Raw genomic sequence first — 16,962 nt, 5'->3', positions numbered from 1 at the left:
GTAGTTATATACTGATGGTTTTCAGTTTCCTTAAACAAATGTTCTTGTTGCTGATACTGCAGCAGGATTTAGTCACCATCCATAGTTAATTTCCCTGATTAATGTTTGCTATTTTACCTTATGTCTTTGTATTTTGCTAGAGCCCCTGAAATTATTCTTGGATTACCATTCTGTGAAGCTATTGACATGTGGTCACTGGGCTGTGTGATAGCGGAGCTGTTCCTGGGATGGCCTCTTTATCCTGGTGCTTCAGAGTACGATCAGGTAAGAGTGTTTGTTTGAATCAACTTGGAGAGCAACACAAACTCAGATTGCATAGGTCCACACATACAAAGAGTGCTTCTTTAACAACTTGAAAAAACAGACCACACAGCGTAGGAATGTTGAAAAAAATTAAGGGTGTCGTAAGTCCAAAATATAGATGTGGACAAATAGTCTATTATATATATTGATACTTACCAAAAATATGTATAAATCTATTCTTTTAAAATAGTTCTTTTATTAATATAATTAAATTCCTCCCCCCTTACAAATCTATCCTGTCATTCCTTCTTTTTGGTTTTTTGAGACAATGTTTCTCTTTGTAACAGCTTTGTAGATCAGGTTAGCCATGAAATCAGAGAGATCTACCTGCTTCTGCCTCTGGTGTGTGCTGTAATCGTGTTAGCTTGGCTTGTTTCTAGCTGGCTTTGCTAGCTTGAATTATCCCATCTACCTTTTCCCTCTGGAGTTTTACCTTCTTTTGTTTGTTTGTTTTTTGTTTTTCGAGACAGGGTTTCTTTAGCAGCCCTAGCTGTCCTGGAACTAGCTCTTGTGGACCAAGCTAGTCTTGAACTCACAGAGATCCTCCTACCTCTGCCTCCTAAGTGCTGGGATTAAAGTCATGCACCACCACCCCCCAGCCTTTTACCTTTCTTTATTCTATTAACTTCTTCTTATTGTAGCTGAGTGGCTGGCCCCTAGTGTCCTCTTCCTTTCCATTTCTTCTCTCTGCCTGGCAGCCCCGCCTATCCATCTCCTGCCTAATTACTGGCTGTTCAGCTTTTGATTAGACCAATCATGTATTTTAGGCAACACAAAGCAACACAGCTTCACAGAGTTAAACAAGTGCAACATAAAAAGAATGTGACACATCATTAACCAAATATTCCATAGCATAAACAGATATATCAAATCTTCAACTAATATTCCACAGCAGTGTGCAACTATCACCCAGCTACAAATTTATTCTTAAAAGGTTAAAGCTTTCCAAAAACTTAAACATAAGACCACACATGTTGTCATTCTTTTTTTTTTTTGGAGACAAGGTCTCTTTGCATAGAGCCCTAGTCCTATGTCGACCAGGCTGGCTGATAGGATTAAAGGAGTGTTCTACCAAGCCCAGCCTTGATGCTATTCTTAAATAACCGGATCTCAATCATTACAGTATAGTGCTAACTCATAATTTGGTGTTTGCTGTGCTATTGTAGTATTTTGCAGTCACCTCTTGATGTTGACACACTGAACTCAAGGTTGGCGAGCATCTACTTACAGTGCTGCATACTGCTAATCATTTCTGCTTAAGGTAGCTAAGAAAACTTGATCTCTTGTGCTTCTTGTGCATTTTTTACAAATAAATATGTGTTAATAATACATTTATGGCTTTGCTAAGGTTTCTGGCCAACGCTAGGCTGTTAGTAATTAAGTCTTGAGGGATCCAAAATAGGTTGGAGATACAGCTCAGTGGTAGAGCACTTATTAACTAACATCTTGAGAGGGCTAAATTCGATAACCAGCCTTGATGTGGGGAAGGAATATACAAATTTTGACTATAAGGATGAAGTGTTGTTGCCTTAACCCTGTGTTCTTTAAGGGCTGGCCATCTGTTATTACTAGTGCAATATATTCTAGAGAAATAAATGTGCTAGCAAAGTATTTAGATAGAGAAAAAAGGAGTCTAATTGTTACTGAAAATTCAAAACATTTTTTTCTGCCAGGCAGTGGTGCCTCCCAGTACTTGAAAGGCACAGAGGTGTTGGAGGCTGCTAGTTCATTCCCGGCTGCTCAGTCCCAAGATAATCACACAGAAACTATATTATTTGCAATACTGTTTGGCCAATATCTTTTTTTTTTTTTGGTTTTTCGAGACAGGGTTTCTCTGTGGTTTTGGAGTCTGTCCTGGAACTAGCTCTTGTAGACCAGGCTGGTCTCGAACTCACAGAGATCCGCCTGCCTCTGCCTCCCAAGTCCTGGGATTAAAGGCGCGCGCCACCACCACCCGGCGGCCAATATCTTAAATGTATTGCTAGCTAGCTCTTATATCCAAAACTAACCCATTTCTCATTGACTCTGCCTTCCTTCTCCCAGCATTCAGTTTAGTTTTCCCACCTACCTCTATTCTGCTAAGCCACTGGCCAAAACAGCTTTATTCATTAACCAATAAAAGCAACACATATACATAAAAACCTCCCACACCACATGGGAAGGTGGATCTCTACATTTGAAGCCAGCCTGGTCTACAGAGTAAGTTCTAGGACAGCCAGGGCTACACAGAAAAACCCTGTCTTGAAAACAAAAACAAAAATAATTTCTTCTACCGCCCATTTGGTCTAAAGTTGTGTTTTTATCTCTGTGATAAAGAAGGATTTTATCTATATTATATATGGTTGGCATTTTTCTAGCTCTGTACTGATTAACTCTAGTCAACTGTGTCTTGTGAGTTAAGAGATGAAAGTAAAGTTTAACTGGAGTTCTGGGAGTGAACTTTGGCTTACTCAGCACTGCTATTATTTATTATTTTATTTTATATAGAGCTCAGAACAAAGTAATTGAATACATTAGGTTTCAGAAGTTATGCTACAGATTAGGTGTCTTCTGAAGTAGGTTTTATGAGGACAGTCATTTGAGTCATAAAACTTTTTTGAACTTATTTTGTGGAGACTGGCCTTAAACTCCCAATCCTTTGGCCTTGCTCTCTAGTACTGGGATTCTAGGTGTGTACCACTTTGTCTGACTCATAGCTGTAAATGCTGCTACTGTGTTAAAACTGATAAGTTTTAGAAGACAGGATACTGTTTCAAAAAAAAAAAGTCCATTAAAAAAAGTTTTACTATGGAAATAATTTGAATTCCCATTTCTTGCTCTCCACAATACTGGCAGTTCTTTAAGAGTAGAGACTTGCATTCCACTAGTCTGCCATCCACTGACACCACCACATCCATTGCACATAACAGACATAAGTTTTGTCTTGTTTTTGAGAAATTTGTAATTAGAAGGTGAAAAAGAACAAAACATTGTTTTCTCTTAGCTCAGAATTCTGTCTCATTTTTGAGCTGACTTGGAGTAAATTATAAAATAGGTTACTCGTGTTATAGGTAACTAGTTATGTTGTGCTTTGTAAGTTTTTAATCTTTCCTACCTCGTAAGAATAATGGCTTTCTAATTTAGAAGAAAAAAGTATGAGGGATAGGATATGATGCAAGTCCATAATTGGGATTGTACCAGAGCATTGACTCTCAGTTCTTAGTCCTTCCCGGACCCTTCTGAGAGGCTAATGAAGCTTAGATCCTCACCCTTGAAATATACACATATGTTGGGGGCTGTGGACCCCCAGACCCTGAATTTCTTGTAAACTTGTTTTGCTTGCAGCTGCTCTGAGCAAAACAACTTGTTTTCCTATGTTTGCAGCTGCTCTTAGCACGAGACCTTCAGGAATTCCTGATGGCAGGGGAGTGGTTTCTGGTGGGTTTGGGTTGGGTATGGCTGTCCATTAAGGATCCTTATATAAGCTGCCCTGGAACACAATAAAGGGGGCATTCTTGGCATTCTTGTTTCATATGTGTTTAAAGCTCCAGCCGCAAATGGTCCTGTAGTGCAGGTGCTATGCTACAGGCGTGGTATCGTAGTACACGTAGTAGTTCACGGACAACACACACACGTTGTCTTCATAAAACTTGAGGGGACTCATGGATTCTGCTCCAACCAATCACAGCCTCCAGGAATGTAGTTCTTAGTCCAGCTATTCAATTGTACTTGTTCAGGCTTAGCAACAGATCAGTGTAAATTTCCTAGAAGCAAGTACAATTGGCTTTAGAAGCTGATATAGCCAGCAGAGCTTTTTTTGTAAAGAAAAAGGATATGGTCCTTTGGAAATGTCTGTGTAATATGCTGGTGGGTGATAGGAGAAGTGGTTTGCCTGTGCTGAGTAAATAGGATGCTACTGGGGAACAGGACTGGGGCTAGTTTATCTTGGTGCATCTGGGTAATAAAAAAGGATTCATGCAATAGGGTCCAGCTAAGGTTTTTTGTTTGTTTGTTTTTATAAAAATAACTTTATAGAGTTAGAATTCACATGCTACACACATCAACCATTTGTACAGATTGATGGGTTTTTAGTATGTTTGCAGGAATGCACAATAGTTACCAATTTTAGAACATTCTGTCGTTCTATAATAACACCTAGTATCAATGCCTATTTTCCTCCAAACTCCTCGATTCTTCTTACCTCTACACAAATGCTAAGATATTTTTTTTCTCTATGTAAATTTGCCCTCTCTGGTGTGTCATAAATATTCATCACATAGAAAGTGTGGAGCTCTGTGATAGACTTATTTTACTTGTATCAGAACATCACTTTTTTGGCTAAATGATGTTCCATTGTGTATATACCACCTTTTGTTTATCTGTTAGTAGCAATATACATGGTTACTTTTTTTTGCCTATTGTGAATAATGCTTCTGTGAACATTGGTATACAAATATCAAAATCTAGAGCTGGAGAGATAGATGGCTTAGAGGTTAAGAACACTGGCTGTTCTGGCTAGAGTTGATTTCAGTGTAAAAGCTTTTGATATATTTTTCCACTTGAAATTGATGTTTGATGGTTTTGATTTTTCCAGATTCGATATATTTCACAAACACAAGGCCTGCCAGCTGAATATCTTCTCAGTGCTGGAACTAAAACAACCAGGTTCTTCAACAGAGATCCTAATTTGGGGTACCCACTGTGGAGGCTTAAGGTATGTCTTCCTTACAACTTTAAAATTAGGTTTTAGTTAATAATTTCTTGACTTAGAGGAAGGAAAGTGTGGGAAGGGGGTATATTTGTAGGAAAAATCCTTTGGAAAATGATTTTATTACATCTATTATGCCTTATGCATGTGTGAAAATCACAAAGATAATGAGCCAGTTCAGCTGTTTGAGATTGTTCTGCGTATTTAGGATTGGCAGTTGAGGGTGCAGAGACTCATGCTCAGTAAGCGTGGGAGCTAGAGAAGCATAATGACTGTCCCAGGGAGATCACCAGCACAGTGAGACAACCTTATTTCTAACGTTCACATTCAGGCCTTAGAGATTTTCCTGAAATAAGAGTCTGTTTTTAATACTGAACTTTCTCCTTTAGTGTGAGAAATCCATTAACCTCCTGACACTCTGCCTCTGAGCCTGTTAAACATTATTGAGGTCTGTGTCCATGTCCAAGAATCTGTAAGAGGAAATGGTTGCATCCCATTTACCTGACCGTAGCGCTGTGTGGTGTCCCTGCTGCCATGCTTGTTTCGCACTGTTGAAAGGACTCTGTCTCTCCACTGTAGAACGCTCAGGTTCTATCTTTGCCATCTGTAGTTGACAAGGCAACAATACAATCTCTTTGTATTCTGCCTTCAGATTAAAAGAAAAATGTGAAAATAATGTAGAGTTTTTTAAAAATCCGTGTTTTATAGACACCTGAAGAACATGAATTAGAGACTGGAATAAAGTCAAAAGAAGCCCGGAAGTACATTTTTAACTGCTTAGACGACATGGCTCAGGTAAGTGTGGCAAGCCTAGAAAGGCGGGATTGGTGTGGTGCTTCAGTCAGAGACACATGTCTGAGGATTATACATGCTAACATTTTGCTACGTGTTAAAAGAACATTTGATACTTTAAAGATACTTGATTGAGTTTCTGTAGCCCAAATACACCGAACTAAAACAATATTCTCAGATCTGAAGCTCTTTGTGTACCAAGTAATACTAAAAATGTCCATATTTTGGATTTTATTTGGGGTTTTGGTGTCAGGACTGTTCAACTAGTAAAGTCTGTGCAAGTATTCCAAATCTTTTTGGTTTTTAAGATAGGGTTTCTCTGTGTAAAAGTCCTGGGTGTCCTGGAACTTGCTCTGTAGACCAGGCTGGCTTCAAATTTACAGAGATTCATCTGCCTCTGACTCTGCCTCACGAGTGCTCGGATTAAAGGCATGCACCACTACTACCTGTCTATCAATATTCCAAAATCTTAAGGCTCTAAAATAGGCCCAAGCATTGTCAGCCTGTGTCTGTTTTTCCCTTGCTTTTGCTCACTGGGTCTTGTTTCATGCCGTTATTTTAAAGTAATATTTATAAAGGTTTCTTTCTTGTCCCATTTTCTATACCAAAATAAAAATTGCATAAGAGCTTACAGTTACTGAGAATGCTTATTATGTTCCAAATTTAAACACTTTGTACTGTGCCATTTAATCTTTTCAATGATAGAAACTTGTATTGTAATTTTTTGCTTAATTATTTTAAGCAATAATTTTAATATGAATTAACTTGGCTGTGTTGTACCCCCCCACAGAGGAGTTTCTGCCTGAGGAAATTATCATTCTGTAATCAAACTTCATTTCCCCAGGTTTCTCTTTTCTGAAATGCTAGTATTAAATATCTATTTTCTCTGTTTTGGAGAGAAAAGCAGACACAGTAAATCTTTAATCTACTATTAAACTTAAGTGAAGGAATATGTTTCTAATTTTCTTTGGAAGGTAAATATGTCTACGGACTTAGAGGGAACAGACATGTTGGCAGAGAAGGCAGATCGGAGAGAATACATTGATCTCTTAAAGAAAATGCTGACGATTGATGCGGATAAGAGAATCACTCCTCTGAAAACTCTGAATCACCAGTTTGTGACAATGACTCACCTTCTGGATTTTCCACACAGTAACCAGTGAGTATGGTACCATCTGGGGACTTTTGCCATGATGTGTGTGGCTCTTGGTTTAACTGCCATTCTATATGGGGAGCTATCAAGTTGGCTGTAACTTTGGCCTGTGTATTTGGTTCACTGATGCTTTTCTTTCTTACTGAAAAGTTGTGTGACTTAAAGAGAAGTCTTTATTTTTCTTCTTGTTACCATAAAAAGCCTTTTTTTTTCTTGAAAATATTTGTAAGAAATATTTTGTTCCATGTTTGTCTTGAGTTTTTGTTATGTAAATTTTAGCATTCTTTCAATCATTTTTTAATCTTTTTCAGTGTTAAGTCTTGTTTCCAGAACATGGAGATCTGCAAGCGGAGGGTTCACATGTATGACACAGTGAGTCAGATCAAGAGTCCCTTCACTACACATGTTGCTCCAAATACAAGCACAAATCTAACCATGAGCTTCAGCAACCAGCTCAACACAGTGCACAATCAGGTACTCAGGGAATGATTGGGGAGCTCAAGCCGAAATAGGGCAGAAGGCAGTAAGGCAAAGAGACCGGTCCTTGGGTTGTTTTTTTGTTTTTGTTTTTGTTGTTTTGTTTTGTTACTTCTTAAGCATTTTCTATTTGAGGGCCTGAGCAAGTTGGCTCAGCAGGTAAAAGTACTTGCCATGCAAGCCTGTGACCTCTGTTTCATCATGAGATTCACAGTTGAAGGAGAAAACTGATTCCCAAAAGTTTCCTCAGACAGTGAAACACACATACCCACACTACATGTATTACTATGCACGCACACATTCAATAACAATGAAGGTCAGTTCCGAGATTCAGTCTCCTCTATTGAAGAAAAAAGAAATTTCTATTTGGCAAATGTAACAAACTTCCAACTAGACTGACGTCCTTGTCAGTCATGTGCTGATAGCATTTAACTACAGCTACTCCATACCCTCAAGTCTTTGCGTATATGGGCTCTGCATATTGAGTTACTTTCTGCTAGTTTTACTAAGTTTAATCAGATAACCCACTCTTTCCAATAGGAGTTTACTTTTTTCAAGGGTTCTTTGAATAATAATCTTAAAAGGGTGGTATTGTTGCTTGCCAGTGAGCACTTAGTCTTTTGTTGTTTATAAAGACGAAAGCTTCTCCATTTCTTAGTTTGGTCTACTTTTTAAATAGGAATGCTTATGAATTATAGTGGAATTTCCTATGAAGCAAATTTTGTGCAGAAGTAGCTGAATTTTATATAGTTAAAACCAGTCTAGCACCTAAGAGTAACCACTTGCCACTCTTTGTGCTTACTCACCTTTGTAGTATTTCTCTATTATTACCTGTTTTGTTCTGGAGCTTGAAACTCAGACCTCTTGTTTGCTAGGCAAGCACTGTAGTACTGACTGTGTATTCCCAGGCCTGGAAATTTTCTTAAGTAGCCAGCCTTCCTTCCTTCCTTCCTTCTTTCCTTCCTTCCTTCCTTCCTTCCATCTATTTCGAGACAGGGTTTCTCTGTAGCTAGTCCTGGAACTAGCTCTTGTAGACCAGGCTGGTCTCGAGGAGAGAAAAGCCTGCCTCTGCCGCCCAAGTACTGGGATTAAAGGCACGCACCACCATTGTCCGGCTGAGAGTTATTTCAAAGATAGCTAAAGTTTTGTTCTGGGTTAGCAAGATGACTCCATCATGAGTAAGGGTGCTTGCTGCCAAGTTTGACACCCTGAGTTTGATCCCCAGAACCCTTATAGTAGAAGAAGAGCTCCAAGTCTCCCTCAAATTTTCCTCAGACTTTGCTTGCATATGGTGCAATACATAAATTAAAACAAAACAAAAAACACCGAATATAGTGGTGCACACCTTTAATCCCTGTTAAAGGTGGACAGGTCTTTGTGAGTTTCAGGCCAGCTTGATCTGCATGATGAATTCCAGGCCATCCAGGACTACACAAGAAGACCTTGTCTCAGAGAACAAAAATATAAAATAAACAAACAAATCCTTTGTTCCAAGTTTCTTTTTTGAGGCTAGGGATAGAACGCAGTTGGCAGAGTGCTTGTCAACATGCATAAAGCCCCTCTGTTATATCCCCAGCATTGCATAAAGCAAGTCTGGTGGTCCCACACTCAGGAGGTGGAGAGAAAAGGATCAGGAGTTCATATGCCACTCTTGAATGCATAAAGAGTTTGGTGCCAGCCTTGGCTACCTGAGACCCAGCCTCTAAAGTTTTTTAAATAAATAAATAAATAAATGGCTATTGCTTATCTCCATCTTATACTGATGTATGTATATAATTTTATTTTATTCTATTTTATTTTTAGGCCAGTGTTCTAGCTTCCAGTTCTACTGCAGCAGCTGCTACTCTTTCTCTGGCTAATTCAGATGTCTCACTGCTAAACTACCAATCAGCTTTGTACCCATCGTCTGCTGCACCAGTTCCTGGAGTTGCCCAGCAAGGTGTTTCTTTACAACCTGGAACCACCCAGATCTGTACTCAGACAGATCCGTTCCAACAAACATTTATAGTGTGTCCACCTGCTTTCCAGAGTAAGTGTGGAAACTCACTCCTGTTCTTACTTAGTAGGACTTTGGACTTTCCCGCTGTAGGCAGGTCTAGTTGTTTAGCTCTGCTTTTTGACAAGTTTAAACTCTGATGATGAAGAAAGCTGGAATTGGGAGCTGTCACAAAGTAATTTCCCCTTTACATTGATTTTTCTCTAATTAATAATATTGCCTGATGGATTAGAGGAGCTGTTTGTGTTTCCTTAACTTAATTCCCTCATAATGTGTTTGTGCCCACTGAAGCAAAATACCATTTATCTGTAGAAGCATATATATGTCTTAGTATGTAGAATATGTGCATCTTTAAATTGCCAAAATCAGAATTGTTATGTATTGAATCTAGCTTCATTCTATTTTAAACTAAAATAAAATGTTATTTTATTATAGTATATAAACAGTTAAGAATATAGAAACTAAAAAATTCATTCAGTAATACAGACTGTTACTTTTGAAGTGAAATTCTACAAGCAAGCTGAAGTTCTTGTGGGGAAGGCATTAAGACATCTGCTTCAGCCTGACTCATAGTCTTCAGACTCCCATTCCAATAAGATTAATATTCACATTCCCATGCTTTCTTATGTTTTCATTATTATTTTCTACTCCAGTCTGCTCAATTTTTTCCCACTTTCTCCCTAAAATATGGGAAATGTGTGTTGATTGTTTTGGTAAGCTATTTGGAAGGCTAAATTATTTTGCGTCTTTTCTAACAACACACTTGGCTTTCCCTTAAAAGTCTGTCAGGCCAGTGTAGTGGCTCACACCTCTAAATCCGACAGGAAGATTGTGGAGCCATCCAGGCAGTATAGGAAGATGGCATCTAACAAAAAAAGTCAAAGTAAAAATAGGAAACAAGCTAGACTGAGACAACAAACACGTTTTCTCTGTGTGGACCCTAGATCACACACCCGCCTGTCCTCCCCCACCTCTCTCCATGTGAGTGGATTTATGGGTTTGTTTGTAGGTCTTGAAATTAGAAAAGGGATGGTGGTGGGGAGAAGAGATCTTAGGGGAGGTGGGAAATAAAGAAGGGTAATGGAGTATATGTAATTGGAAAGCAGAAGGGAAACTTGCAGGGGGAGTGGGGAGGAGTAGGACCATGGAGAGGACGAATGAGAGAAAAGTATCATGACCTGTGTATGAGGATGCTGTGCACATCAAAAATCAAAACACTAATTTTGAAAAAAAGAGAAAGAAAAACTTGGTATCACTGTGAGAATGAACTAGGATCTAGACTTCTCAGAGCTTTTTATATAGAAGCAGATAGCATTTTTATCTTTTTACTTCAGTTAAATATTGATTATGACTTTTGTTTGTTTGGTTTCTGACAGAGTCGGAGCAAGCGGAAGGAAATGAGGGGCTGGGGGAGACTGAGAGCTTACCGGGAGGCCAGGAGAGCGATAGCGATGTAAACCAGGGAGAGACCGCAGGGAGAGCGGAGGAGCAGATTCGCAATCCGTAAATGCAAATTTAGCCTAACTTACCAAATTATTTTCTATATGTACCTTATAGGAGTAATTCTATATTTTGGGCTGTCACAAACTGATGCTTCTATAGAACCTAGCAAATTAGCCACCCCTTCTCCCACCCATTCCAAAGTAAATTCTGCAGGAACAGCACTCAAATATGAGATTCTGAGATCCTCTGCTGCTTCTCAGATGATTCTTAGATAAAAGAACTCTTGAGTGTTTTTTTTTAATAGAATAAGATGTAAACTAAAGCAATAGAGGGGGAGTGTGGGGGAACTCCTTTTGGTATAATTTGATAAATATAAGCTTTAGGGGAAAAATCTGTCTAAAACTCTAGATAACTTAAGGAAACTATAAAATAGAGCAGATTTTAAATGTTTGGACCAGAGGGAGCGTACAAATAAGGTAGTGATGGTGATACCTGAAATACATTATTACATATGCCAAGCAGTCCTGCAGTTAGCAGTTTATCCTTATGTATATTTGGCTCTAGGAGGTGGGTAATATCACCCCAATGTATAAATGATGAAACCTTCTTATGACCAAAGTGTTGTAGTCATTTATGGTAGACAGTTTGAAGCCTAGGCAGTGGGGTTCATCACATATGCATTGAAATATTCCATACTGCCAGATAGTTGTTGGTTGACTTGCCAGCTTCTGTTCTGTGCTGATTTCTACCCAGCAGTCCTCTACTTCAGCTTGTTCACATTTCTCTCTTACAAAATGGCCTCAGTGTGAGTAAATGGAGCAATCAAGCATGTATAGCTCAATACTGTAAATCACTTCCCATACTGTTAGAGTTGACGAGTGTTCATACTTTGCCCAGTGGTAACTAGTCTGTAATTTCCCCTTTACTTTATCACTCTGGAGCCATAGAGGAGTTACTGTAGTGAGCATCTTCTCCCAAAGTTTGCCTCAGTCCCTACATGTTTGGGGAAGCTCTTACAACACTGCGTGGAGTTGGTGATGCACTAGAGTTTTGCATGGCTTAGCTTTCCTGTTAGATAATGCATAAGGCAGCATGGCTGACAACTGTTAAATTTTAATATCCTTATTAGTTGTTTCTATATAAGTAGCATTTTTTAAGAAAGCATTTTTTCAGCAGTTTTAAATTTGCTTTTACTAGTCCCTCTCTTAACATTCCTAGAATGCTTTTTTCTTAATCAAAATTTGTTACTAAATTACTCACACAGAAAATTCGAAGACTGACTGAAAATAGCAGCATTATGCTCTATAAATTATGCTCACTTGACACTTCTAGAGTAAAGTTAAAGCAACAGTAAGGCCAGGCATGGTGGGCACACAACTGTAATCCCAGCATTTGGAAGATTGAAACAGTAAGATCATAGCGTTGCAGTTAGTCAGGGCTGCATAAGAAGACATTGCTGAGTAGGAGTGGGCAAAGATGCAGAGAGAGATTAAGATTGCTACTAGTTTTAGCATCTTCTAATTGAAATGTTTATGTCTTCACTTAGCAGAACCGCATGCATTAGTAGACAGGAGGCATGACAGAAACTTAGAGTCTGTAGTGAGAGTGCTGATAGGAGGGTAGGGAATAAGAGATCTTCTGGGCTCTTTAGTCTCGACAGAAAGAACTGTGTTGTTGGCCCTTTTCCCCAGCTCAAGACATTGCCATTTATAGGAGCCATTTGATATTTATGCCAAATCATAATAAATTGAGATAAGTAAGACACAGGGAGTGTTTTCCAGAAGTAGGTTCACTTTCCCAGCTGCCCCTAAACTGTAAAAGAGTCGGATGAGGAAGCTGCCAACAAGAACAGGTTTCTAGAATAAGAAGTGGATTTCTATAAGCTAACATGCCTCTTTTGTATAATTTCTTCATTTTCTGTTGACTTTACTCTTATCTTTAGATACAACATGTTACTAATTTTTGAACTAGGTTGTATTTTTTTTTTTGAGGAGGAAAAGATTCTTTACACAAGAGGGTAATAGGTTATAAATTACTGAGTTATGTTCAATTCTGTTTTTGATAGATTACAGTCTTAAAAGCACTTTCTTCCTCACCCACTCCCCTAGTGACTGAGAGATAAATGTGACTTAAGAGTGGAGATTGTTCGGCTTTTGCCTGTACTGATAATGGGGATGTAATCATTTTGTAACATTAAGACTTTACATTCCCTTAAGCCACCTTCCCTATATGAAATGACTTTGCACTAAGTTAACCCTGAAGGGAATAGAGCCTCCTTTTCTTAATGATTTATGTGAATGAAGGGCTTTGTCTTAAGTGTCTAGAATGAAAACCTGAGCAATAGAAAAAAGCTAAAAGTACCCCCCAATGACTACCCACCAATAGTATTCTTAGACCCAGAGAAGCAACCTAAATATAATGTTTTTCCCACCAGCTGGGCTGCAAGCAACAACAAAACATTCTGGATTCCCTGTGAGGATGGATAATGCTGTGCCCATTGTACCCCAGGCACCTGCTGCTCAGCCACTACAGATACAGTCAGGAGTACTTACTCAGGTAAAAGCCAGAACAACATGCTCAATATTGCTGAAGCACTATTGAGAATCAGATATTTTATCCTGAAAAAAAAATACTTGCTTTGAGTATAAAATCTTTCTTGTACATGATTCAGAGGTCTTAAAATGAAACATCTATAATAGAACAGATTACTTATTCCTGTCTTTTGTGGCTCTTCTATTACCTCCTTAGACTTGCAGAGGTGACATTTTATACCTTGAGAAATGGTTAAGGTAGTACACATGCATTTTTTTTTTTTTTTTTTGCTGTAAAATTAGGGTTTCATCCTTCCCTTTGGTGTCCTTTTATGTTTAGTTTTAGAATTTTCTAAGAGTTAAGGCTAGGTCACATCTGGCTACTTCTTCAAGTATAATCCTTCATTTTATGAGTTTAGTAGAAAAACTTTAAAATGTTGTTTTGCCAGATGATTGAGAAACTAAGGTCACAGACAAAATCATGAAGTTTTTGTATGGTATACAATGTTATACTTTGAATTCTATATGTTAGTGTTTGTGGCCTGTGATATACAAGAAATTCTGAAATCCCAAACTTATTGTGTGAGTAGGAGGAAGATTTCTTCATAAATGAAATGCCTATGTTTTACAGATTGGATGCTCTGAATCTGGTCCAACAAAGAGTCCTATACTTTTTCTGCCTGATGCCATTGACTTTTGACATAATGGGCCAAAGCCATTCACAGCTGAAAAGGAAAAGTTGTGTTTGGTGTGTGTTTTAGGTGCCATGAAATTAGTTCATGGTCAGTAATAACTTGGGGGGAGTGAGAACCCTTCTGAATCCAGATAAGCTGCCTCGGTGCTTATTTCACTCACCTGCCTGATCTACATTTCAGGGAAGCTGTACACCACTAATGGTAGCAACTCTCCACCCTCAAGTAGCCACCATCACACCGCAGTACGCGGTGCCCTTTACCCTGAGCTGCGCAGCCGGCCGGCCGGCGCTGGTTGAACAGACTGCTGCTGTACTGGTAATTCCCTCGCTTGATTGTGTTACTAACGGAGTTTCTTTGGTTTCTTTCTTTTTAATTTTTTTTCCTGTTTGTTTTTGTTCTGTTCTGGTTTTCTCATTTAAACAAACAAACAAACTAGCATAGTCTTTGCAGAGGGCATGGAAGCATGTGCCATCTTGTGGCTGTGTTCTTGCTACATCTTTAATGTCTCATTACTTCCTCCCCAACATTTGCTGAAGCACTGTTTGACTCTGAGGATCAGCCTAGAGTGGTTAAAGCTCTCTGTGTAGCCTCAGGAGAGCTTTAATACTTTCACCTTTCTGCCTTTCTTATCCTTGGCCCTTGAGATTGAAGAACATGGCCTTCCATTTGGCCCTGCCACAGGTATCCAGATACCAAACTTTGAACTCCCTACCGCTAGCTGCCCCCCTTTTGTTATCTTAATCTTCTAAAATTTCTGTATATATAGAAATGTTTAAAATGGTCTTAAGGTATTGCTTTCTCATTAACACTAACTTCTGTCTGTGACTGACTGAAGATAGTACTTTTGGCATTCATGATCGGTGGTACCTTTTATCTTCCATTTAAAGATATTCCCTTTAAAATACACTTAGATTATATTGTTGGTCAAAATTAAAAGATGAACTTATTTATAGGAATGTTTTTTAGAAAATATTTTACAAATAAATTCTAATACAAAGAAGGAAATATGGCTGACAAACTTGCCAATATAGTATCTTTGTTATTGGAAGTCCTGAGGGAGAAGGCAGTGTTGATTGCTGCAATTGTAGGTGAGTCCAGCTCAGATCTGGACAAACAAATATGGCTTGCTTTGAAGTGTGTTTGGTTTTGGTTTATTTGGGCAAGTTAGAATTGTTTATTTTAAATCCAGCATTTCATTATTTGAAATGTACAATTAGGTAAGCCTCTCCAAACCAAATGATACTATTGAATTCCTTGTATTTCTTACTTTCACAGTGGATTTAAATTTCTTTTGTTATCTCTCAAGTATTCATGAATGAAAACACAGAAACATACGTGGATGGAACTTGTTTGGTTTTCAGTTTAAAAGTCTTTGTCACCTGTGGATTGTTTCTCATATGCATAGAACCCAAGTGCTAGGGAGTCAGATATAATTCCAGCGTGGCTGGTCCACATTTTAACTTGCACACCTGTAGTTTTGAGATTGGAAATGTCAGTTGACCCTTCACCTTTGCTGCTCTCTTTAAGTTTGCTCTAGCCATTTGTTAAGCTTTGCATATTTTTGTTTTTCCTCTGTCAAAACAGTTCGTCGCTTGGAACGCCAGATTTCTGCCTCACATTGGAATGTTATTTCTTGCTTTGTATTAAACTACATGCTTTGTCTCGTGCAGGTGTTGGCTTTGGAAAGACGCATGGTGTGACTTAACATCTTCTCTTGTTTTCTGTTCTGTTCTGTTTCGTTTTAAATTCTACGTATGGTAGCAGACGTGTTTGCAGTTTCTCTGCTCAGAGGGCTTCTTGTTTGGAACCAGTATTTATAACAGGTGGATCTGTTACTTGCAGAAATATTTTTAAAACTGTTTGGATAGCCTTTCAATTTGAAATTCATGAAATAGAACCATATGTACCCTAGTAGATAATTGAACTACTGAACTCAGGTTTAAAAAAGAAACTTCCAAATCTGTTATATATTTTTTTCATAGATTTTTGGCAACTTTTAAAAATAATGTGGTGCTTTAAAAAATATTTTAAAAAGTATTTGCTCATTGACTTAATTTTTAATTCTATCATATGACTATAAATAATGTTGTTAGCTCTTTTGCCGGCAGAAGCTTATTTACCAAGGGATTTGGTATTTGGTCATCCATGTCTGCTGCGTTTTCCACCCTTCTGATAAAGGGAGCAATTCTGCCTTATATTTTAAGGGTTGAATTGATCTGGTGTCTTATCTGATTGGCCTTCAAGTTTTGAAATTTCTATTTTTCAATCTCAAGAGAGTCCCCTTAACTCTTTCTAAAGGATGTATTTTAGAGGCTTTTATTCACCAGGGTATACCTGAGCCTTCAGCTTCCTTTTCTCGACACACAGAGACTCATATTGCAGGGACCCTTGTTTGTTAGTGCCCTGCTGGTCAGGTTATGGGGACAGCCAAAGGAGAGCAATTGACTTCTTCTCTTCCCACAACTCTTGCAACCATGAGTAAGCCCTCTGTACTGTCTTTCTTTTTTTCTTTTATCTCTGCAAGTTAACAGTCTTCAAACTTTTTTTTAAGATACAAATTTTTCTTTCATCTGAAAAACAAAATCAAAAGGTAAGAATGAGTCAAGTCTGGACCTTTGTGTGTGTTTCCTTTCAGCAAGCCTGGCCTGGAGGAACACAGCAAATTCTCCTACCTTCAACTTGGCAGCAGTTGCCTGGCGTGGCTCTACATAACTCTGTCCAGCCTACAGCAGTGATTCCAGAGGCCATGGGGAGTAGCCAGCAGCTAGCAGACTGGAGGCAAGCACTCTCTCTTTCTCTGGGAAATGTGTATGGGTAGGAGCCTGTGGAGTAGGGATACTTGATGTGAAGAGACTGGAAAGAAAAATTAGGGAAAATTTTATATT

The 16,962-nt window shown here is 38.5% G+C and overlaps 1 protein-coding gene across 3 annotated transcripts in view; it reads left to right on the top strand.

Moving 5' to 3' along the window:
* The window catches only part of Hipk1 (homeodomain interacting protein kinase 1), a 51,032-nt gene that overhangs the window by 22,170 nt on the left and 11,900 nt on the right, over positions 1-16,962 (top strand). For 2 of the 3 annotated variants that reach the window (XM_041638185.1, XM_041638183.1), the window contains exons 3-11: positions 141-264; positions 4,877-4,996; positions 5,699-5,785; positions 6,757-6,941; positions 7,247-7,409; positions 9,216-9,441; positions 13,286-13,407; positions 14,258-14,392; positions 16,713-16,855. In XM_041638185.1, coding sequence (XP_041494119.1) covers positions 141-264; positions 4,877-4,996; positions 5,699-5,785; positions 6,757-6,941; positions 7,247-7,409; positions 9,216-9,441; positions 13,286-13,407; positions 14,258-14,392; positions 16,713-16,855 — 1,305 coding nt within the window. The remainder of the gene's footprint in view (positions 1-140; positions 265-4,876; positions 4,997-5,698; positions 5,786-6,756; positions 6,942-7,246; positions 7,410-9,215; positions 9,442-13,285; positions 13,408-14,257; positions 14,393-16,712; positions 16,856-16,962) is intronic. The other variant, XM_041638184.1, reaches the window with a different exon arrangement.

Source organism: Microtus oregoni, unplaced genomic scaffold (genome assembly GCF_018167655.1).
Source record: "Microtus oregoni isolate MIOR12 unplaced genomic scaffold, Mior012 000054F_ref0000373, whole genome shotgun sequence".
Lineage (NCBI taxonomy): Eukaryota > Metazoa > Chordata > Mammalia > Rodentia > Cricetidae > Microtus > Microtus oregoni.
This window is presented reverse-complemented; position numbering and strand designations above follow the sequence as displayed.